This window comes from Sardina pilchardus, chromosome 19, assembly GCF_963854185.1.
Source record: "Sardina pilchardus chromosome 19, fSarPil1.1, whole genome shotgun sequence".
Lineage (NCBI taxonomy): Eukaryota > Metazoa > Chordata > Actinopteri > Clupeiformes > Clupeidae > Sardina > Sardina pilchardus.
The window spans coordinates 14539225-14562041 of NC_085012.1; the positions used below are offsets into that span (position 1 = coordinate 14539225).

General features: G+C 46.3%; 3 protein-coding genes and 2 non-coding genes across 5 annotated transcripts; 3 read left to right on the forward strand and 2 right to left on the reverse strand.

Moving 5' to 3' along the window:
- Positions 1-1783: 1783 nt before the first annotated feature.
- trnap-cgg (transfer RNA proline (anticodon CGG)) lies at positions 1784-1855 on the forward strand. The gene has a single exon. It is a non-coding gene; the product is annotated as a tRNA-Pro (tRNA).
- Positions 1856-2111: 256 nt separating this feature from the next.
- trnap-agg (transfer RNA proline (anticodon AGG)) lies at positions 2112-2183 on the reverse strand. Its single transcript has one exon. It is a non-coding gene; the product is annotated as a tRNA-Pro (tRNA).
- Positions 2184-2811: 628 nt separating this feature from the next.
- thap12b (THAP domain containing 12b) lies at positions 2812-6862 on the forward strand. Its single transcript, XM_062521717.1, has 5 exons — positions 2812-3158; positions 3946-4066; positions 4180-4287; positions 4383-4419; positions 4610-6862. The coding sequence occupies exons 1-5, from the start codon at positions 3070-3072 to the stop codon at positions 6556-6558; spliced, it is 2304 nt and encodes a 767-aa protein (XP_062377701.1). The 5' UTR covers positions 2812-3069; the 3' UTR covers positions 6559-6862.
- Positions 6863-7531: 669 nt separating this feature from the next.
- Positions 7532-11940, reverse strand: LOC134066393 (diacylglycerol O-acyltransferase 2-like). The gene is made up of 8 exons (XM_062521719.1): positions 11833-11940; positions 10728-10868; positions 10465-10572; positions 10013-10083; positions 9578-9782; positions 8882-9056; positions 8570-8772; positions 7532-8221 (listed from the first exon to the last, which is right to left on the reverse strand). Exons 1-8 carry the CDS (start codon positions 11870-11872, stop codon positions 8067-8069), a joined length of 1098 nt encoding a protein of 365 aa, XP_062377703.1. The 5' UTR covers positions 11873-11940; the 3' UTR covers positions 7532-8066.
- A 2708-nt stretch (positions 11941-14648) lies between these two features.
- On the forward strand, positions 14649-21404 carry LOC134066392 (microtubule-associated protein 6 homolog). The gene is made up of 3 exons (XM_062521718.1): positions 14649-15912; positions 18286-18493; positions 20831-21404. Exons 1-3 carry the CDS (start codon positions 15200-15202, stop codon positions 21125-21127), a joined length of 1218 nt encoding a protein of 405 aa, XP_062377702.1. The 5' UTR covers positions 14649-15199; the 3' UTR covers positions 21128-21404.
- Positions 21405-22817: the final 1413 nt, after the last annotated feature.

Sequence of the window (22817 nt, forward strand, 5' to 3'; positions counted from 1 at the left end):
ATTAACGTGCTAGTTGCTACCATACCACCTAACACAACGCGTGGCTACTCAGACCTAACTATCCGGACAGTGTGCTGTAGCTACAGTCGAGTTTAACGCAAAGTCTTTCTATTAACTGTTAATTTTCTCCAAAGTCATTTGATTTAATCTGGCCATACTGCCCTTATTAATGGTGGTCTACTTAAAGGGAAAGAATAGTTGGCACACCCATGGCCACACAGGGATGATTGGGCACACTTCTTGTGTGTGTGTGTGTGAGTGTGTGTGAGTGTTCCAGCTGTGTGTTCAGAGTCACCGCGGCGGCGTCATGCAGGACATCTGCGTCTTCATTTGATATCAGGGATTGTGAAGTGCTTTCTTTTCCAGTCTCACTACTCAAAGCAGACAGCTGCACCCACCCACCCACCCACCCAGGCCCTGCCTCCACGGGGACCACTGGAGGGCGCTGTCCCCACCCACTGCACGCCTTCACTCAGCCATCCTCTCGCCTAGCTATCTCTCTCCTTCAAAGGCTCGATTATGTTTAAGAAACCAACAATTCCCATTCAAAGGCTAAGGGTAACAAGACTATGGGTTATCTGAATGTTAGGTTGATTGCAATTGTTTTATATATCTATATATCTTTAACCATTTGAAAGGAAAATTCTAGTAGTTTTGCTGGTGTTCACATAAAACATTCCAAAATAAAAAAATTAAAAAATACAGAGAGACTTTTAAGTGTGCACCTGTTTCAGCTGTTCCTGAATGGCATCTGATTTAGTGCAGTTTTCATGAAATGCAGCCCCTTTTTAATAGTGGAAATAGAATTTATGTATATATTTATATTTTTTTAATAAAGGAAGTATAGAACTCACTACATTTGCTCCTGCTGGTATGTTAATTACATTTGACGATTTGGTTACCATTCAGTAGAGGAAATTCTGTGATTTTAGTCAATGGCTTAACTTTGCATCTGGGCAGAGGTACTTGACTTTACCAGGACAACACTAAAAGGTAGGGTTTGTACTGACGAGGAAAGGCCAGATCTACCTTACCATTATGCTCACAGGGTATATAGTTAATGCATGTATATCCACAAACCTTACTTTTTGGTTGTACGAGAAATTTATTGTTGAAGAGGTCTGTTTTCCATAAAGGCTGTTATTTGAATGCACATAAATAAGGTAAATTGTTGGTCATCAAATCATCTCTACAAATACTGAAGTTCTCTGAATTCCATCTTTTTTCCCTTTCTTTTCTTCTTTTTGATTCACTTGACTTTGTTTTTTTCCTGGCTTTTTTGACATGCAACATGCACTATATAATTGAACAGCATGAGGAAAAGGAAACGTACATGTGTCCACAGATTGTAAGATCTAGTCAAGACTTTGCTGTGTATATGATAATGCCCTTTGTATTATATTCAAACAGTCTTATGTATGATATATAAAAAGAACTTAATTCACTCGCTCTGAGCCTTTTTCTTCCTGTTTTGAATGTGTTGCGTTAACATTACGTCTGGGTGTGTTTGTTTACTTACACAGTTACACTGATCCTGATGTACCTACTCAAAAAGATTAGTCGATGCGGTATGAACAGACGTAATAGGTTTCATGCATTGTACTGGACAAACATGTTCAATTCCAAACCGCAAATTATAGTCTCAAACTACATCTTCGTAGTAGCGGCGGAGGCGTTAGTTTGAACAATGGGGAAAAAATGAAAGTGTAAATATTCATGGAGTAAGTTACTTTACATGATTCAAGATTTAAAGGTGAATGTGGTCTCATAGGAAGTTAATCGTGGCTCGTTGGTCTAGGGGTATGATTCTCGCTTCGGGTGCGAGAGGTCCCGGGTTCAAATCCCGGACGAGCCCATTCTTTTTCTAGAGCCTTTGTTTCTTTTTTGAGTACACAATCGGATGAGTATTTCAGACGATAACGTCACTCATAAAGTATCTGTCAAACAATTCTGTTCAATCTTAAAGACATTAACTGCATATCAGCAGTTACTCTATTGATTAAGCTCTGAACTTGCTGTTTATTTCAAAAGACCCCTTCCATTCCATTGTTCATATGTTGCATAGGGCGCTTGCCTTTCAATTTACTAGACCCTGCCATCATACAAAAACAGGGCTCGTCCGGGATTTGAACCCGGGACCTCTCGCACCCTAAGCGAGAATCATACCCCTAGACCAACGAGCCCGACCCGACATCATACGTAGACATATTCCAAATTAAAGTTCTCCTTAAAAAGACGTCAAATCTCTGCTACATAAGTAAATACTATTTTTTTCATATTTCAACACATTCGTTATTGATTTCCTCGTTCATTTAACGATGGCAAGCTAACATTACTATTCGTTGTGACGTGACGTGACGTGACGTTTCGCCCTAGCAGCAACTACTGATCAGTGGCAGCAACAACGTTAACATTATGTTTCTGTAGCTGCTACTCACTTTAGCTAGTGTGGACCAGTTAATTTGGTATTTTAATAAGCTCATAAATGTAACGCTGTGCGTACAGTCTGAAGGGTACAAATGATAATATTAACTACTGTGATGAAAATAACGTGAAGTGACACCTCAAAAATCACCTTCATTGCTAACGTTGGCTAACTAAAGCTGGTTAAATCATAGATAACGTGCCTTTGACATCTTACCAATCACACAGTAATACCGTTTTTCTGGTAGTTAGTTATTCGACTTTCGCTCTTTCAAAATGCAGTATGTAGTAAACATAACATTCAACACGCGGGTTAAATAGTTATTCGCCATTCCTGCATTTTGTAACTCATCCTCATCCTCTGTTGTTGATTCAACTGAATGTAGAATCGAGAAATGCATCATGGGAAAAGAGACCAACGCTTGTCTGTTGTTGCTGGGTTAAGCTTTCCTTTATTCATGCACTTTTTCGGTGGGATTAATGATATGCTCACATAGGAATTGGCAAGAGACTGTTTGAACTACAAACCTCATAGTTTGCCTTTTAGGTGCCCGACCCAACACGGCGATTGTCGCAAAAGTGGTTAATAAACCATAGCTACCTAGCTAGGTTCAACTAGCTACTCGGCTAAATAAGCTATTCATAATGCCGAATTTTTGCGCGGCCCCGAACTGCACAAGAAAGAGCACCCAATCCAACTTGGCATTCTTCAGGTTTCCAAGAGATCCTGAGAGGTAGCTATTCATGTGCTACATTTTCGTTGATTTGACATGGTTGTTGTGTAACCAGGCGTAGTGGATACATTGTAGACGCATTATAGTTCAGCCGAAATATGACATCAACTTAGCTAGGATATCCTCGACGTAAAGTCATTAACGTTAGTTCCTTTTACATTTTAGCTGGCCACAATGTACAGTGTCTTGACATCTTTGGAACTGAAGTGTAGTTGCCACTGTTTACAAAACGTCAACTTCAGCTACATTTGTAAACAATATGACAGGCGCACACCTTACATTGTATCATATTAGCTAGCCATTCCCAGGTTTATGTACCCCTGGTCAAAATATGTTGCTATGAATAATTAAGTGAGAAGAAAATTAACTGATCTCGAAACGGCAGAGTTAAAGAGGAAACATTTTAGTAAGGTTATTGTTTCATTGTTTATAGTTTTGGTCCACAGTTGTTCACAGTTTCTAACAGTTGGGTGCCAAATATTTTGCTTGTTGCTGTAACTAGCCTATCCTGTCATTTGATGACACTTCATGGCGACATGTGCATGATGCAGATATGATGTTGCTCAGTGTTCACCCTGAAACATTATTAGGTCTTTACAAACACTGATAAGAACGTAATTCCCTAATCAGTCCCATCTTAACATGTTCCATGTGAGTCAATATGTTGTAGCACTTGAGTCAGGGTTGATCACCTCACCCTCCACTTTCTCACAAGTAATCATTTGTAACGCTTATGTGTACAGTGCACCTGGAAACTCACTGTCTTGTCCACTGCTTTCTGGTGCAGATGCCGACTGTGGGTGGAGAATTGTCGCCGTGCTGACCTGGAAACCAAAACATCCGACCAGTTGAACAAACATTATCGGTTGTGTGCAAAGCACTTTGAACCAGCGATGATATGCAAAACAGTAAGAGTCTAACATGCTTAAATGACTACTGTACACTGCAAAGTGTAATCACCACTAAGAAGTGTTCTGATGACACTGAGTGCCTTAACTTTTAGTCTGGCTGTCCGGTTTAGAGCCCCTACAGGACGGTGTTGAGAGAGACTGCCATTCCAACCATATTCGACTTAACAAGCCACCTGAACAATCCACACAGCAGACATCGCAAACGCATCAAAGAGCTGGTACGTGAATTTCCGAAAGCCACTCCACCACTGACTTATCCTTTATCATGTGAGCTCTGTTGAAATAATTATTACCTCTGTGCTTTGGTTTCCAGACAGAAGAGGATATTCGAAGAATCAAAGAGAGAAGACGTAAGTGCAATGTCTGTCTGTATTACTGTTTGTACTCTTTTGCTACAGGTGCATTTGAAATCCTCACTCCCTTCCCAGGAATCTAATACTTGGGTCATAACATATTCCAGTATCAAAATATACATTGAATATGCATGATTCTGATACATTACAATGTGTTTGCTGAAATCCCTGTGCTCCTCTCTCCCAGTCGAGTCCTCCATTGAACAGCTGCACTCTAAAAAGGATAAAGCGGGTGTGGTGGAGGAGGTGGAGGCCGGGGTGGAGGCCCCCCAACTGACGCCAGAGCAGAGGGAGCAGCAGGAGTACGTCAAGTCCCTGCTGGAGACAGTTCTGCTGATGGGGAGGCAGAATATCCCCCTGCGGAGCTCCATACACCGCCAGGAGGAGGAAGGGGAGGAGGAGCGCAAGGAGGAAGAAGGGGAGGAAGAGGAGGCGGCGTTCGTCCAGAGTAACTTCCAGGCGCTGCTGGAGGCGCGTCTGAGTTCGGGCGACGAGGTGCTGCGCGGCCGTTTCGAGGGCGCGGCCGTGAACGAGGACTACTGCTCCGCGGAGGAGCAGCAGCGGCTGCTGGAGTTCTGCGCGCGCGGCGTGCAGCGGAACCTCCTGCGGGAGGTGCGGGACGCCTCCTTCTTCTCCCTGGTGACGGACGACGTGGTGGAGTTCCCCGGCGGCGGCGGCGCGCGGCTGCCCGTGTTCCTGCGCTTCGTGGACGCGGCCAGCGCGCTGCGGGAGGAGCTGGTGGAGCTGGTGGCGCTGGAGGCCGACGCGGAGCCGACCGCCATGGCGGAACGCCTGGAGGCGCTGGTGACGGAACACTGGGGCCTCAGCATGGAACACTGCCGCGGTCAGGCGCACGCCAGCTCGGGCACCTTCGCCGGACACATCAAGACGGTGGCCAGCAGACTCTCCGACAAGTACCCCATGGCCGTGCACACGCCGCAGTCCTCCTGCGCCCTGAACGTCCACCTGGCCAACTGCGTTCCGCTCGCCGCCGTCCGGGCGGTCATGGCCACGCTGGGGAAGGTCCACTCCTTCCTGCGCTCCACGCCCACGCTGCAGGACGAGATGGACCGGGTCATCGGCATCCTGTTCCAGGGGAGCCCCGAGAAGGCGGAGGGCCTGCGGCAGGCGTGCCGGTGCTGCTGGAGCGACATGCACAACCTGTTCGAGGTGGCCGTGGAGCTGACGGAGCCGCTGATGCTCTGCATGGACAGCCTCTACGAGAACGAAGAGAGCATGTGCAGCGACAGGGTCACCAGCGACGCCTTCTTCATCTCCGAGGTGCTGTCCGACTTCGAGTTCGTGGTGACGCTGGTGATCCTGAAGAACACCCTCTCGTTCACGAGAGCATTCGGCAAAAACCTGCAAGGCGAGACGTTGGACGTGTTCTTTGCCGCCAACAGCCTGACGGCGGTGTTGCACTCTCTGAACGAGGTGATGGACAACATTGAAGTGTACCACGAGTTCTGGTTCGAAGAGGCGGTGAATCTGGCCGCTACGATGGGCATCTCGGCGTGTGTTCCCCGTGTCGTCCTGCTGAAGAAGCCGTCCGCTGACATCGGGGAGATGCAGCCGGAGGCGTACTTCAAGGAGTACCTCACCCTTCCCATCATGCAATTCATCACACAGGAAGTGAAGGACATCTTCTCCGAGAACCACCTCAAAGCGCTGAAGTGTCTGTCGCTGGTGCCGGCCGTCATGGGCCAGATGAAGTTCAACACGTCGGAGGAGAGCCACGCGCACGGTTACCGCGCCGACCTGCCCAACCCGGACACGCTGCCCGCCGAGCTGCACTGCTGGAGGATCAAGTGGAAGCACCGCGGCAAGGAGGTCCGCCTGCCCGCCACCATCCACGAGACGCTGCAGCTGTCCGACGTCAAGTTCTTCCCCAACGTCAACGCCTTCCTCAAGGTTCTGTCCACCCTGCCTGTGCTGAGGCTGGAGCATGGCTCACGCCAGACAGCCCAACAGCGGCTGCAGGCATACCTGGAGCACACACCTGTGGACTGCAGGTGCCCGAGCATGGCCCTGCTGCACATAAACTACCACCTCGTCACCGATCTGGACCAGATGGTGGAACAGTACACAAAGCAGCCCTCGGAGGAGGACCACAGTGAAAGTGACACACTCACCTGAACACACACACACCTTACACACTGTGATCAGGACACAAGACAGAACCAAAGTATTTAAAGAGAATGTACAATGACAGATGCTTTTGTTTTGATTAAAAAAAACTTTGATTATAAAAAAACTTTTTTGTGTCAGTCAAAGTAATTGTCATTTAATTGAATATATTGGTAACAATGAGTTGTGACAATAAATTACTTGGAAATGTGCCACGATTGTAAACATGTGAGGTGCTTAATCACTTCAATTTGATTTATGCTCCCGTGGTAATAGGGGCTATTTCAAGTATCTAACCCTGATAAGTTAACTCAGAGTTAGTACGAAACCCTCCTAAAAGAAGAGCACTATGGCTTTGTATTGCAATGAGAATGAAGCTATAGGCCTCTTCTATTAGGAGGTTTGCCACTTACTCTAGATTAACATGCAGATTAGTCCCTAAACCTTGTTGGAATATATCCCTGGATGCATAATTAATTCTGTGTCATATGACATACAGTATGACTTGCCACATTTACACAGCAGACAGAGGCTGTGCTTACAGTATGTGTGTGGCAACCAACGTGTTCACAAGACCCTCCACAGGGCATGTGTGTGTGTGTGTGTGTGTAGTGGTGGTTGTGGGGGGGCGGGGGTTATGGTCTAATCTGCTGAGGTTTATTGACTGCTTTTAAAACAGATTGGCATATGGATTGGGTGCATTTAGTTTTAAATGAGGACGTGACTGCTATTTTGATTGGCTGGTTTGAAAATGACATGTTTTCGCAGGTCAAGAAGCAAAGGTTGTAGTTTACTTTCAGAGAAAGAGCAGACAGGCTGTCTTCTACGTATTTTCTAACTCCATGTCTCATGTGATGTTTAACCATGAATTGTCTTTTATTTGTTTTAAAATGACTGGTTTTCCTCCTATTATTATGCTTGAATGAGTTCATACAAGATGTTAAGAATCACATGGTTTATACATGACTAAACGTTTGCAGAGTAGATACTTTATTTACAAAAGAAACATTTAAGCACTTCAGGAAAATTTAACCATGACACCAATAAACAATGTTTCTGTATTACAAGGTTATCAACAGATTAAATGGCAACGCCCTGTTAAACAGACTACAGTTAGCAGCACAATGGTGCAGAAGGGACACAGGTTATGTAACTATTGTGCAGATGAAGTTAAAGTGCTGTCCTTAGCAGTGCCTCAAAAGGTAAACAGACCTTTCCTCCCACCAATGTAGGCTAACTTCAGTGCAAGGCCGTATCCAGTGAACACAGTTCCTTCCCAAGTTTTTTTTTTATTATTATGCTTCTGCATTCCTTAGTTCAAATGAGGTTAGAATATAAAAAAAGACCATAATGTCCATACAGCTACACAGAATCAAGCCTAGCAGATGTGTGATGATAGTCTCCTCCCTTGTCGTGTACAGGTGAAGGCTGATTTCAGGTAAATGGTCCCACTAGACACCAGTCTGGGGTCAAAGGTCAGCCTGAGCGGTGATGCTGGGTTGCTGGTCGGCAGGTCTTTAGTGTATGTGCAACGTGTCTCTCTTTTTCAGGCCGAACTGGGTCTTCTCCTTCTCAAACAGGCGTTGTACAGCAGACATGTAGAGCGCATGGTACCGGTCCACCTCCTCGGCACTGGGCTCGCTGACCTGCGGGACGTCGATCGGCTCTCCCACTGGGCCAAAGGACACATCAGTGACATTATCAGTGACGCCACATAGCTCACAGTAATCACACATTCATCTATATAGTCATACTATACTCATACTGCTCACAGTGACCATCCATTGACTGGAAGTAGCTCTGGATAAGAGTGTGTGCTAAATGACTATACTGTGTACTGATACATAGATAGATAGATACTGTAGATAGATAGATAGATAGATAGATAGATAGATAGATAGATAGATAGATAGATAGATAGATAGATAGATAGATAGATAGATAGATAGATAGATAGATAGATAGATAGATGGATGGATGGATAGATATATATATGGGTAAAGAAGGAGTCTTGTCTCACCCACGGAGGTGATGGCTTTGGGGAAGGGCATGAGTCCCCAGGGGTCTGCAGAGAACAGCCTGCAGCCTCGGATCAGACAGATCGCGAAGCCCAGGGCCTTCTGCAGACGCTTCTGGATACGCCGGCACACGGAGCCGTCCGCAAACATCACCTGCTGGTAGGTCTCATTCTCGCCGAAGGAGAAGACTGGCACCAGGGCCGCCCTGCGCAGAAAGGCAACAAAGTTACACTCGAGTCGACACTCTCAAGGTCACTGTCTTGGATGATGACTTGGATAATGGGGACTCGGATGAGAGCGCCTCAGCAGCATACCCGTGCTTCAGGGCCTTCCGCACAAAACCCTTACGGTTCCTCAGGGTGATGTGGTTCTCCCCCGGACTGCTGTTGAGGGACTCCGCGGCGCCTCCCACAGCGATGATGACCGCATTTCCTGTGCCGTTCCGAGAGAGGAGGAAGTCAATGGTGTCGTGGGTGACGGGACAAACACCTGTGATAGAGTGGGAATGACATAGCAGTCATGTCCTCCATTGAAGAGTGACATAAGAAATGGGCAGTCACAGACATCCTAGACACAGTCATACTGACAAACCCACACACACACACACACACACACACTGTTACTGTTACTGTTAGTAAAAGGTGTGGATAAAGGTGTGGATGTACTGTATTATACTGTCTGTATGTATTGGTGTATGAGTGTTGGTGTGTCTAATATAAATAAGTGGCACTGGTAAGCTATGAACATGAATTATGTTGATTTAAAAACTGTACTGATGTGCGAAAGAAAATCCCAAATAAATATAATTATAAAAAAAGAAGAAAAAAAAATGGGCAGTCACATAAAAGACAGGTATATCCCCTAAACAACAGAGACATGACCTATTTTAAAATGCCACTTTACAACCAAAACAAGTTGTGTCATCTAGGTTAGATTATTTACTTCTAACAAATAAAGCAGCTCACTGCTGCTGGGATCAGCTTGTAACGTTAAATGCGGGGTAATCTCACCAGCAGACATTAAGTACTCGCGGGCTACAGGCAAGAGGAAGTTTCCCGACAGAGTGGCCACGTACGGAGTTATCCCGGGATACTTCTCGGAAAACTTGTTGGCCTCAGTGCCAAAGTTGCAGAATGCTCCAAAACAGAAAATTCCATGTGGGTGGTAGCCAAAGATGTAATTCTTGTTTGGAGGTAAATCATGTGTTTTGATGAGCTGAAAAAGCAACAATGTTGAATATTATATTATAAATGCCTCACTTGATAACAGATAAGCCTGTGTGTGTGTGTGTGTGTGTGTGTGTGTGTGTGTGTGTGTGTGTGTGTGTGTGTGTGTGTGTGTGTGTGTGTGTGTGTGTGTGTGTGTGTGTGTGTGTGTGTGTGTGTGTGTGTGTGTGTGTGTGTGTGTGTTTATGAGAGAGAGAGAGAGAGTTTTCAAGTGCTCACTCGGATGGGGAAGTAGTCCTTGAAGTATGTCCACACAGGCCAGTTTCTTACCCACTCAGATCTCCTACCAGCTAACATGACAATTCATACACACAGAGAGAGAGAGAGAGAGAGAGAGAATTTAATAGCCACACTATCAAGGCCAGCTAGTGGAATTTGCTTTCAGTACAATGTGTTAAACTCTGCATAACAACATACTGTATGCATGCACACAAGACAAACATTATACATACACATAGAATGGCCAACATATCCATAAAATCATAGTTCACGGAGGTAAATGAGGAGAGAGTGACAACTGTGGGGGGAAAACTATTTGGGAAGCATTCAGTTCTAGGTTTTTAGAGTCACTCTGACACACATGACAGCATTTTTAGGTAGCAAGAGGAACTCATGTGAAGCCTTGTCCACTAAGTGGTCAGCCAGCCCTGAGCTATGAGCTATGTGCTTGCCTTGTTTATGTGTGTTCCAGTCGAGTGCCAGCCACAGACAGTACAGAGCTGTAACCCACCAACAGGACGTGTAGAGGAGGTAGAGCAGCACAATTATACACACTGGACCTACACACACACACACACACACACACACACACACACATACAGATACAGGACATGTTTATAATAACAGCATACTGTACATCATTTTTAAAAAAGTGTATGTCTGGATTATAGCTACATGGTCAGTTCAGATATACATGATTTGCACCTTGACTCACCCATTAAGAGGAAAGACAGGATGTACTGTACAACTGCCAGCCTATGGAGGAGCTTGGTTTCCATGGCGCTGGACAGCCATCGGACGGAGGGCAGGTGTTTGACGGCAGCGAGGACACTGGACCCAACACTGGTCCCCACACCTGCAGCAGCACAGACAGAGAGAGAGAGAGAGAGAGAGAGAGAGAGAGAGAGAGAGAGAGAGAGAGAGAGAGAGAGAGAGAGAGGGAGAGGGAGAGAAGTGAGTTTTCAACAGCAGTAATAATGAAAATAATAAGTTACATTTCTATAGCGCAAGAGGTCAACTCTGCGAACTGATCTCACTGAGCGAATGAAAACAGCAGACAGAAAATGCCCAGTCAGGTGACTCACAGACAACGGAGACAGACAGACAGACAGACAGACATCCAGAGAGACACACAGACAGCCAGACTCCGCCAGGACAGGACTGGTCAGACTTACGATCCCAGCTCTGAGAGTGCATCCTGGCATCCCTAGCACCAATCAAGCCCTCAGGACGTCTGTCTGTGCCACAGCACAGTGTGGGTTCCCTGCGTTCACCATGATTTAACTCATAGTCTGGTTTCATAAGCAGAGTACATCTAAGCCCTGCTGGGTTTGTGGATTTCCTCGAGCTACGCCCAAGTGACCTTCAAAACGATCCAATGAAAACTGCATCTACTTTATAAATGACATAAATCCATTCTAAGTTTCTTAGCAGAGATTGGATATTAAGCTCCTGAACAGTTCAAAGTACACTGTACTCCCACATCTAGGAATCCATTTGCAAGTTAGGTCCTTAGAATGAAATGACAAGAATGACATGACTAGAAGAATAAAGAAGGAGACTAGAGGAACAAGATTCCTTATAACATGCTGATTGACCAAAACCTCACTGAGAAAGTAGCCTAATATGTTGTCCAATCAAGCAACACAGTAGCTAAATTAATGTAAATAAACACATTGTGCATCATATCAAAACATGTTTCCTAATACAACATACACACAATTCACTTAAATTTACTGTAACCCCTGAAAAGTCAAATATGACTAAGCTCTCATTTGCACTTTTAGGATTCCTGAGAGAGGTTTATGAAAAGATTCTACCTTGTAGCGTGCTGTGGGACACAGAGGATTTAGCCTCCATCCCTCCGATATGAACTGCATAAGTGCACCATCAAAGAGGACGCGACTCACGGGCACAGGAGGTTTGCTTAGCCACGATAGCCGAGGTCCATCTGACTCATCGCACGAACAGCACACGGCATGCCCCACACACAGCACACGCCACAAGCACACATTAACCTCCCACACCTCATCTCCAGAAAATATAGATCCACCTGTTCAGGGGGGTTGCTCTGAACTTTGCTCTGCGTGTTATTATCACTGTCGTTAGCCTACATTACGCCATACCTCTGATCATGGCCTCCTCACTATCCCCCATGGGTGGGTGACAGAGCGCTCGCCTCAATGCCTCTTACCTTTTACATTTAATCTTGTCTTGCCTCCCTATTTTACCCTACAATGTTCTGTGCTTTGAGTATACAATAAAGTGCTCTACAAACCAAACATATTATTATTATCATCATTATTATCATTATTATTATTATTATACCTCTATTTATATTATTATTATCATTATTATTATTATTATCATTATTATTATTATTATTATTATTATTATTATTATCATTATCATTATTATACCTCTCTGAGACTGCCTGTACTAACACATGCTGGTGCACTATAGAGCAGGCAGTCACACAGAGATGCTTTCCCAACATTTACTGTACCTACAGTACATACGCATAGTACACACTTCTGTGACATTAAGGTGCTCGGAATCTCTATACTTTGCTAAATAAAGTGTACAGATTATCTCAAATAAAGTGCTATTAGTGAGATGATCAGAATCTCTATTAACTGTGTTAAATAAAGTCTTAGTATTAGTGTGGTGCTTTAAAGAATGAATCTACCTCTCCAGTCCAGAACCTTTGACCAGGAAGAATCCATAGCAGGGAGTGAATCCTGGATAGCGGAATCCTGTTAGTGAGCAAGTTGAAGGTCTGACTCTTAGTGTACAGTAAGAAGGACAAAGCGCAAAGCATATTTCACTACGCAGATGCTGACCTTGGTTTCTGACTGCCTGCTGACCTTGGTTTCTGACTGTCTCGGTTTCTGACGAGTTACTAGTATCAAACTTCTATCTAATCTCATGTATCTTATGACAGATGGTCAACAAACTTCAAAATGCAGCTGGCGTAATAGAAAAACACTACAAAGTCATTAAGATTATTTTATTTTATTTAATGATCAGTGTTTGGATAGATAGAGTAGGCCACATTACAGTATGTAAGGCCAACAAGCTATGCCTGACTATGCACACTTGATTAAATTAAACAATTTAAACAGCCATTATTCAAATGTAGGGCCTGATTACATTGGTCATTATTTTTTTTTTTTCATTTTAAAAACAAATACAAGAAGGCAAAGTATGACATTTAGTTTTGTTTTCAATTTGAATATTGAATCATAAAATAGATTTTTAAAGAATAAATAAATAAATGGCTCTTATAATTATTTTGTGGCTAAAAAAAACATTTCCTTGTCTTTGTCTTCATTGACTGACTTGATCTCAAGTTAATCTCATCCTGGTATACCGACATGGACGCGTATACCTTGGACTCTTTCCAGCTATTTCAGGAAAGACACTCACTCTTACCTTGGACTTGCCATTTGTTACTTTTTTCCTGGAATAGTGAGGTCATGTGTCAATATTGTCTGTAAGGGCAGGACTGTCTTGAGAGCACTCTCTGTCTTAAGTGAAGATGTACAAATGGTCAATGCTTTGGGTGGCATTGCATAAACTTGTACGCAGTTGTTTGGTCTCATATACTGTTTTAGCCTTTGAACTAGAGCCCAAATCTCCAAACAAGGTTAAAAGATCTTCATCACATATTGCACAGTTGGATATGACAAAGGCTAAAATGGCTGATTATCTTTTACTGTATGCTGATTAAGTTGTCAGGTCAAAGGTCAAGGTCACATGTGGTATAGTACATACTGTATCTCCCAAATGGCTTCATCAAAATACCCAGTCAGTTAATCACCTTGTAGGCTACAAGGACCGGTTGGGTATCCAAGTTCAAAGGGTCAGAGGTAAAATATTGGTTCTAAGATCAAAGATATCGCCACCAAGCCTATTGTATCACATACCAAAACGACTACTTACACCCAGGGTCTACTTGACCCTTGACCCACAACTTGGGGTCAGGGGTTGAGCCCTACTTTGTTCAAGGGTGTACAAGGTTATAATGGGTCGATGCATATTAAACACGCAGTAGGTGACATTTTATCATTTGTGTATCAAGTTTTCGTAATTACAAATAAAATGACAGGATTGTGTGTTTTGAAAACAAAACAAAACAACCCTAATTGCCTAATGTACATTGCCTGGGTATCTACCTCACTCATTGATACCTTATGGCACCAAAAAAAAAAAAATGACAATGCACTTTTGAGCTGTCATTGATTCATTTCATGAGTGACTCACTAATCTTGGAATGAGGCCTTAAGAGATGTAGAAGTGTATAATAATAAGCAGAGATCCACGCACAGAGTATAGGCCTACTATTTGTTAGCACAACCTCCACTGCATAGTGAACATGCTGAGGGCTACACGCACCCATCCACTGGTTACACCTTCACACAGTACCTCTCCTCTGTTACTACGTTTACATTTTCTACTTAGCAGCTTCAAGATAACAGCCTTGAGTGGATTCATCATAGTTGATCTTACCTGGTCTCATGCAGTGACTAGACTATTTCAGCAAGGGCCGCTAGGTGGAACTCAAGACTGCTGGTCAATTAGTGGCGTTGAGCAGACCTATTACTTCTTAATACAAAACATGGTGTACACGTTGTCTATATATCTCACTGCAGCATCGAATAAAACGTTCGCCTTTAGCCAGACGTAAAGCGTCAGTAAGGGCGCAGCTTTGAGAAGTGGTTTGACGCACCGCTGATAATTATCCACCACCACAAAGGGTTAAATGAGGGGCGTCGCCTCCGCTGCTCTGCTCTGGCGGATGCTGGCCGGATGCAGGTGATGCCCGATGTGCCAAGCAGTCTCAGCATCCTCCGAGTCCGACCAAACGGGGTGCGGTCACGCCACACCAGTCTCCAAATCGGAGAAATTGCTAAATCGGTGAGTCAATTCAGAGCTACGATGCAACCAGGAGCACGATAATTTATTCAAACAGAACGCACATAACGCGGGCATTGTTCTCTCTTGTAGAAATGAGATCGAGTCTTTGAGGCAAAGAATACAGTACCAGAGACGAACCGGAAGAGTGCTGGGCAAGCATTATTCATTTATACCGTGAGATTTACCACAGGAATTGCGCTATTCAATAGCCTATAGTGCGGTCGTGGCAAAGTCTGCTAAGTGATTCTACCATTGCTCTAAGCAATCATGGCATGGCCCTGTATCACAAGGGCTTGCTGCATTAACCGCTTCTGGAGTGAGTTAGATAAAGCAGACATTGCGGTGCCTTTGGTCTTCACGAAATACTCCGATGTGGCCGAAGTGCAGCATGTGCACCCGCAGCGGCAGCCTCGAGACCGGTCAGTCGCCATAGAGACGCAGGCTCCCGCTAGCGAGCAGGAGTCAGCGCCGCCGAAGAGTGCCGCATTGGGTGATGGAGGCTCCAGCTCGTCCGTGATGCGTCAGGACTTTAAGGCTTGGAAGGTGCGCCCAGAGCGAAGCTGCAAGCCCCGCAACCAGTACCACCCCTCTGAGGCCCCTTTCAACAACGAATCCCAGTACCAAAAGGATTACAAGCCATGGCCCATCCCCAAGAAGGGCGACCACCCCTGGATCCCCAAAGCTAGCCCCACCAAGTCCGCCTCAGACAGCGCAGTGCCCTCTGCCAAAGAGAAGGCTGTCGCGGAGGTGGACACAGGCGTGGAGAAATGCGAGATTGAGGAGAAACAGCAGGAGAAGGAGAAACCCAAGGAGAGGGAGAAAAAAGTGGTGAAGAAGGAGACAGAGGCAGAGAAGAGTAGTAAGCAGGAGCCAGAGGAGAAGGCTCCGGAGGGGAAAGCACCTGAGGGGAAAGGCAGGGCTGCTGCAGACGCACTCAACAGACAGATCAAACAGGACGCCACCACTGGAAGCTCCTACAGGTGATTGAGTGTGTGTGTGTGTGTGTGTGTGTGTGTGTGTGTGTGTGTGTGTGTGTGCGTGTGCGTGTGCGTGTGCGTGTGTGTGCGTGTGCACGCGCGGGCATTCATGCATGTGTGTCTGTGCGTGTATGTATGTGTTTGTGTTTGTGTGGGTGGGTGGGGGGGTGGGGGGGTGAGTTAGTGTGTGCATGTGTGTGTGTGTGTGTGTATTTATTTGTATGTCTCTTCATAAAGAACATCACTCAAACCTCAGTGTGCATTTGTGAATATGACTCATTCATCTAATATCACCTTGTCCCAGTCCGGCCTCACTAACCCAGCAGATGCACACAACACGCATCACAGCTGCAGGCCTGGTTAGTGTCTGGACACTGCTGTCATGTCCACTGCTGATCTTACAGTAAGGGTGCAGCTCCTCTCCTCTCCTCTCCTCTCTCTTCTTCTCTTCTCCTCTCCTCTCCTCTCCTTTCTTCTCCTCTCTTCTCCTCCCTCCACACTGATATGACCAGAGACACACAGCTGCAGCAGGATCGATTCCCCACCCACCCACAAAGACACTACACACACACACGCACACACACACACACTCACACACTCCCACCCCTGCTTTGTCCTCCCTTATCATGTTACAGAATCAAATACCCATCAGGCAGATGGTGGGCTGGGAGCTGAGGAGGGGGTCGGGAGAGAAACCAGCGTATGCATCCAGTGTCGGAGACCCCCCTCCCCGCCTTTTCTCCTGTTCCCCTCTCCTCTCCTCTCCTCTTCTCTCCTCTTCTCTTCTCTCCTCTCCTCTTCTCCTCTCCTCTTCTCCTCTCCTCTTCTCCTGTTCCCCTCTCCTTTTCTCTCCTCTCCTCTCCTCTCCTCTCTTCTCTTCTCTTCTCTTCTCTTCTCTTCTCTCTTCTCCTCTCTCTTCTCCTCTGCTATCACAAGGGCCTCTGGGGTCAGGACAAGGTCAGGGGGGTTAGCCTCAGGCCTCATACACACACACACACACACACACACACACACACACACACACACACACAAACACACACGCGCGCGCACGCACCAAATCTTAGCTGGTCAGCCGGGTCCTTGCCTAATATGTAGGGATATGTGTCTGTATTTGTGATCATATGATAGTGGATGGGCATTCATGCTTGCATGCGTGTGTGTGTGTGTGTGTGTGTGTGTGTGTGTGTGTGTGTGTGCTGAGACTGGGCTCTGAATAGGCACAGTGTTTGTCAGCTCTCAGGGCTCCTGTGCAGAATCTGATGAGTCACGTCTGAGCTGTGGTCCTCCTCTATCCCAGAGTTCCCCTCAGCAGAAGACAGATGGACTGAAGCACATAGACATAAATATCTCTATGGTGGTGAAGCCCACACTGATTTCTGGATTTCCACAATCTTTCTGGACTGCGTTTGCCAAAAGCGCTATCGAGCAACTGCCATGGTAACCAAGGAGAGAGAGAGAGAGAGAGAGAGAGAGAGAGAGAGATTTCACTATATGTCTCTTATTAAGTGTGGTAGTTGTGTAGCAGTGCACCCCAGAACAGCAGGTGGGGTGTGTGTGAACCGACCCAGTAGGAGTAATATTGATTGATATGAGTGTGTGATTATGAGGCCAGATGGACACACACACACGCACACACACACACACACACACACACACACACACACACACACAGACTCACACACACACACACACACACACACACACACACACACAAGCACAGAGAAACTCCTGGCTTTAGTTTTTCTGTGGGCAAGTCATCCAGGAATGGCGTGACCACCTGAGCGAGATGGACAAGATTAGAGCTCTAATCGCTTATCAGGAAGCACAGCTGATGTCAGGCAGGAGGAGGAGGAGGAGGAGGAGGAGGAGGATCAGGGGTTAGAGGAGGAGGAGGAGCAGGAGTTAGAGGAGGAGGAGGGCAATCAGGAGGAAGAAAGAGGAGGAGGAAGAACAGGACGTAGATCCTGAGATACAGCTGCCTCAGCAGGAGCATTGTGAGCAGTGCTATGTATTACAGTGATGGTGTGTGTGTGTGTGTGTGTGTGTGTACTGTGTGTATGTGTGTGTATGTGTGTGTGTGTGTGTGTGTGTGTGTGTGTGTGTGTGTGTGTGTGTGTGTGTGTGTGTGTGTGCGTGTGTATGAGATCCCTGTGATGTTTAAGGCTACACTGTGGTCAATGATGGTGTGTGTCTGTATAACCTAACCCTGTGGTATTTCAGGATTGAGTTTAAGGCTATACTGTGGCCAGTGAGTGTGTGGGTGTGTGAGTGTGCTCTCTTTGCTGTATTGTGATTACACTGTATGTGTGCATGTGTGTGTGTGTGTGTGTGTGTGTGTGTGTGTGTGTGGCCTTTGTGACCTGTGTGGTGTTTCAGGACGGAGTTCAAGGCCTACACTGACGTGAAGCCAGTGAGGCCCATCCGAGCCAAGTCCCAGTACAAAATGCCCACCACGGAGAAGGCCAGCCTGGAGACCAGCTACAGCGCCACCTTCAGGGGGGAGCAGGGAGTGCCGCAGGACAACAAGCAGCTGGACCGCCGCCGGATACGCAGCCTCTACAATGAGCCCAGGAAGGACGCCAAGGTAAAGCACCCCTGCAGCCAACACTGACTCCTGCTGCATGGAGGCCAAATTGCATCCCTCAGTAGACACAAAGATTATTAATCTGAGATTTTGAACTAGATCTGGCTTCTCCCTTCTAATGGTTGAATTGTATTATTATTCATCTGAGATATTAAACTTAAACTTTAAATACGTTTCAGTCTTCCATTAGTTTATAGAGGCATTACATGATTTAGGTGATTATTATATTTTAAAGTATTTCGGAGACTTGCTGTTTGCTCTGTGTAATATATTGACCCTAACAGTAATGCAAGAAGATGCAGACCGCATGATATCAGCATATCCATATGCCTTTAGATCAGATGTCCAGTTCATAAGAACATAATGCAGAGTGCTTAACTGCCCAGAGTCTAGGGCCGGGTTTCCCAGTTATATTAAGAAGCTCTTAAGTGCTATGAACTTATAGGAGCATTCTTAGAACGTTCTTAGAGCACTCCTAAGAAGATCTTAGCACTTATGAGCTTCTTAACGAATCTGGGAAACTCGACCCAGTTCATTAGGACGTAATGCAGAGTGATTAACTGCCTCAAGCCCCCAAAGGCATGGAGCCATTGAGGTGTAGAGCATGCCAAACTCCCATTCTACCGTTTTCATAAAGGTTTCATAACTAGAGCAAAATAGAGCAGCAGAGAATCTAATCATAGTTATAGAGTCACATTGGGCATGAGGCATTAGCACTGTGGTGCTATATTGCTGCTGGACCAGTAGATGGCGCTTGAATCTTCTTCCTCCAGAGGAAGAAAGCTGGAAGCTTGTGTGTGTTCTGTGTTGATGGAGCCCCTCCCTCTCTCACTCTTATAGGACGGTTCTGACAGTGACAGCAGCTCTGTTCTAGACCTGCTCTAGTCAGGTGTGTGTTGTGTGTGTGTGTGTGTGTGTGTGTGTGTGTGCGTGTGTGTGTGTGTGTGTGTGGAGCATGGAGAAGGGCTGGGCCTCGTTCACGCTAACCGCACCCTCAGTCAGCAGGATGGGATGTCACCACCGGGAGCACACACACACACACACATGCACACAAGACCGCAGTCAATCCTTCCGCAAGGCTATGAGCCTCATATACACCCCGCATAGCCCCCTCTCCAAAGCCACATGCTTGACCCCCCACCCATGCACATCTTTGGATGATTATTTTGGGTGTTTCAGAATGTGCATTTACATCTTAGTACATTAGATCATGCTTTCATCACTTGATTACTTTGGACTCTCTTGCTCTGGTGAGACGGCCACCCCCCATCGGTCACTCTGGCATCCTTACATCCTTATTCCGACCTGAGGTTGAGTACAGGTGTGCCGTTTCTTTGTTTGTCCATCTTGAACATGACATCACATGAGCCGAGATGCACGCTGCCACTGTCCACCCCACACTTACACCCCGCTGGTCTTATGAAGAGGTCCCAAACCCACCCACACACACACCCACACACACACACACACACACACACGCTGGGAAGGAAGGATTGAAGTCTGGGGGAAAGGTCTTGTTGTATAGCCACTCCCTGGAGGTCTATACTCCACTGTCTCACACAGACGAATGCAATGCATTGTTCTGCATGCAGCCTTATAACCTCAAGGGCCCTGTGGTCACTCTGCAGCAAAACAGCACAAATGACCAATAGAGAGTGTCCTCCAAAGCTCAATGACGAAAGACCGTTCGAACTATGTGCCACGGTCGCATGTAAAAATGAGAACATGAATTATGAAGTGGCCGACAGTAACGACAAAGACAAGCTTTTACACAGTTAAACCATGTTACTTGTGCTAGTGAATACAGGACTTCTGACCTTTTCACTTTGGAAGTGTGATGTTTATCATCTCACAGCTTAGCATGTGTCCCTGTCAGGCACGTTGGATTTCAGTCGTTTAACTGAAGTAGTCTGCTGCTGTTTGTGACGTGGTTCAAGTTAGTTGTGGAGTCATTTGTGTTGCGTTTGCTGAAATGGAGCCCGGGATTGGCACTGTGTATAGGACTCCAAAACTCACCCTTTTCTCTGTTAACCTCTCCAGATTACTAACAGAAAAACCCACTTTTGTATTGAAAGAAATTTCATATACAAGGAGGGATACTGCATCTCTATAGATTTCTCTTCCCCATCCCATGTAGCAGTAATAAAGTGTGCCTTACCACCTCTAGAGGTCTGGCTACCTGGTCCTGGCTGGACTTCAAACAAGCAGTTTGACCACCCCGTCATTGGCTCCGCTGATGGTCGGACAGCTTGCCTGAAGTCCAGCGGGGACCTGAGCTTGTGTGCGTGCGGGGGCTCTTCTGACTGACCCCAACACTGGACTTTACCTCCCGGCCAGGTGGAGAAGACCGGCAGCCTGCAGTCCAAACCCAAAAAGAGCACCACATCCACAAGCCACAGCAAACAGGTGAGAAAGGCCAAAGACAAGCAGAAGGACAAGGATAAAGACAAGGAGAAGGAGAAGAAGGAGAAGGAGAAGGATGGGATCCTGACGACCAAGAAGAAGAGCTCCGTGACCAGCCTCCAGTCTGACCCCGTCGCTGCCCCCCCCACCACCACCGCCACCACCGCTGCCACGGTCAGCAAACAGAGCAAAGAGATGATCAACAGACTGGCCAACGAGGGCAAGGAGTGATGCCACCGCACTTTTCATACACTGATGTGGGGGGTCAGGTGATGTTGTGGTGGCACAGAGGGAGTTCCTCTGCCCACCTCTGAGCTCTCCTGCCCTCGTCTGCCAGCTAACCACCCCCTCCCCCTCTTCTCTCCCTTCTTCTCTCTCCTCTCCTTTACACTCTTCTCCACTCTCCTTTCCTTCCTCTCATCTTCTCTCCTCCTCTCATTTCCCTCCTCTCTCCCTTTTATCTCCTCTATTCTCCTCTCCTCTAATTTCCTCTCCTCTCCTCTCCTCTCCTCTCCTCTCTCTCCTCTCTCTCCTCTAGCATCTGGGCAGAGCCTGTCCTGCCATCTGTCACTCTGATTGTCCTCTGCAGGCTCCCATACCAGTGCATTAGCCATACTAAGTGTGTGCGTGTGTCTGTGTGCGTCTCTGCCACTGCCCTGCTCATTCTCTTCCTGTCTGTCCATATCTCTCTGCGTCCCTGGACCACCGTCCGCACTCTGAGCTCGAGCTCGGAGAGCCTTCCCTATTAGAGACGTTCTGTAGAGATTTAGAAATGACCCGGGGCACATCAGGACCAAAGAGTTAAGAGTCCAAGCCTGTCCCCCCCCCCCCCCCCCCCAGTTAGAGAGGATCGGGTAGCTCTGCGTCTGGATTTCTCACGTTACAAATTCACTTCAGTCACACTAACAGAATTGCCAACGGTTTGGTACCACCTTAGCATCTCACTGAAACAGTCACCAGATAAGTCACATTGACATGAGTCACTCACCACAGAAGCAATCAGACCACTGAAGGCCTCTTTAAGGTCTGCTCTTTACTAGACTTACCACCAGAAGAACAGTTAGGGCTCCTTAGGTATGCCAGTTCTCACCACTCCTCCAGTAGACCCTGCTGTAAGTATTTATATGATAATCTAGTTAATCTTTTTAACTGCATGCTTACTTGATATATTATATTATGATAGGAAAAGCAGCCTCACGTCAGCAAACTCGATTTCGCCTCGTCCATCCCAAGTTGGTTCTGACTCTGAATCGTAGCCGGCCCTGGATCACAAGAACCACACCGGACCTGTCCTGGACCAGGGCCAGCAGAGTCTCAGAGTCGGCTGCCATCTTGGATGTTTGAGCTTTTAAAGTGTTTAGTGCTCAATAGAAAACACTCCAAATTTATGCCACTGTCACATAGATGAGCATATCAGTGCTAAAGTGATCCAAATCCATTTAAAATCATGTTAGTCTTGAGTGAGAGCCAAACCGAGGCATTGACTCTCTTTAAAATGTGTTGTATCTTGAGCTGTATGGATATCTATGTTTCTATACTTTGGATAAATCTGCTTCCAGACATCCCATAATACCTCGAGATCACTTAGCTCATCTCTGCATGGGTGTAGCCATCTGGCGAAATCTGATTTGAGGAGGAAATTAGGAAATGAATCACAATACCTCCCCCCTCCCCAGACCCCACCCATATGAATGTCAGAGTGTGTCTGTTTATGATGAGAGAGTGGATGTGGATGCTCTATCTCCATGGCAACATTGTGTTCTTTCTCTGTCAGCTTGCTTAGCTCCGCCCCCTAGTCCTTGGTGCTGTTTCCTGGTGGGTCACACACAGGACCACTTCACGTTAGCAGCTGGATCGGAAACCGCCCCAGTCCAGTCCTGGTCAGAACCTGCTGCTATTAGAGATGACCCACCACAGACTG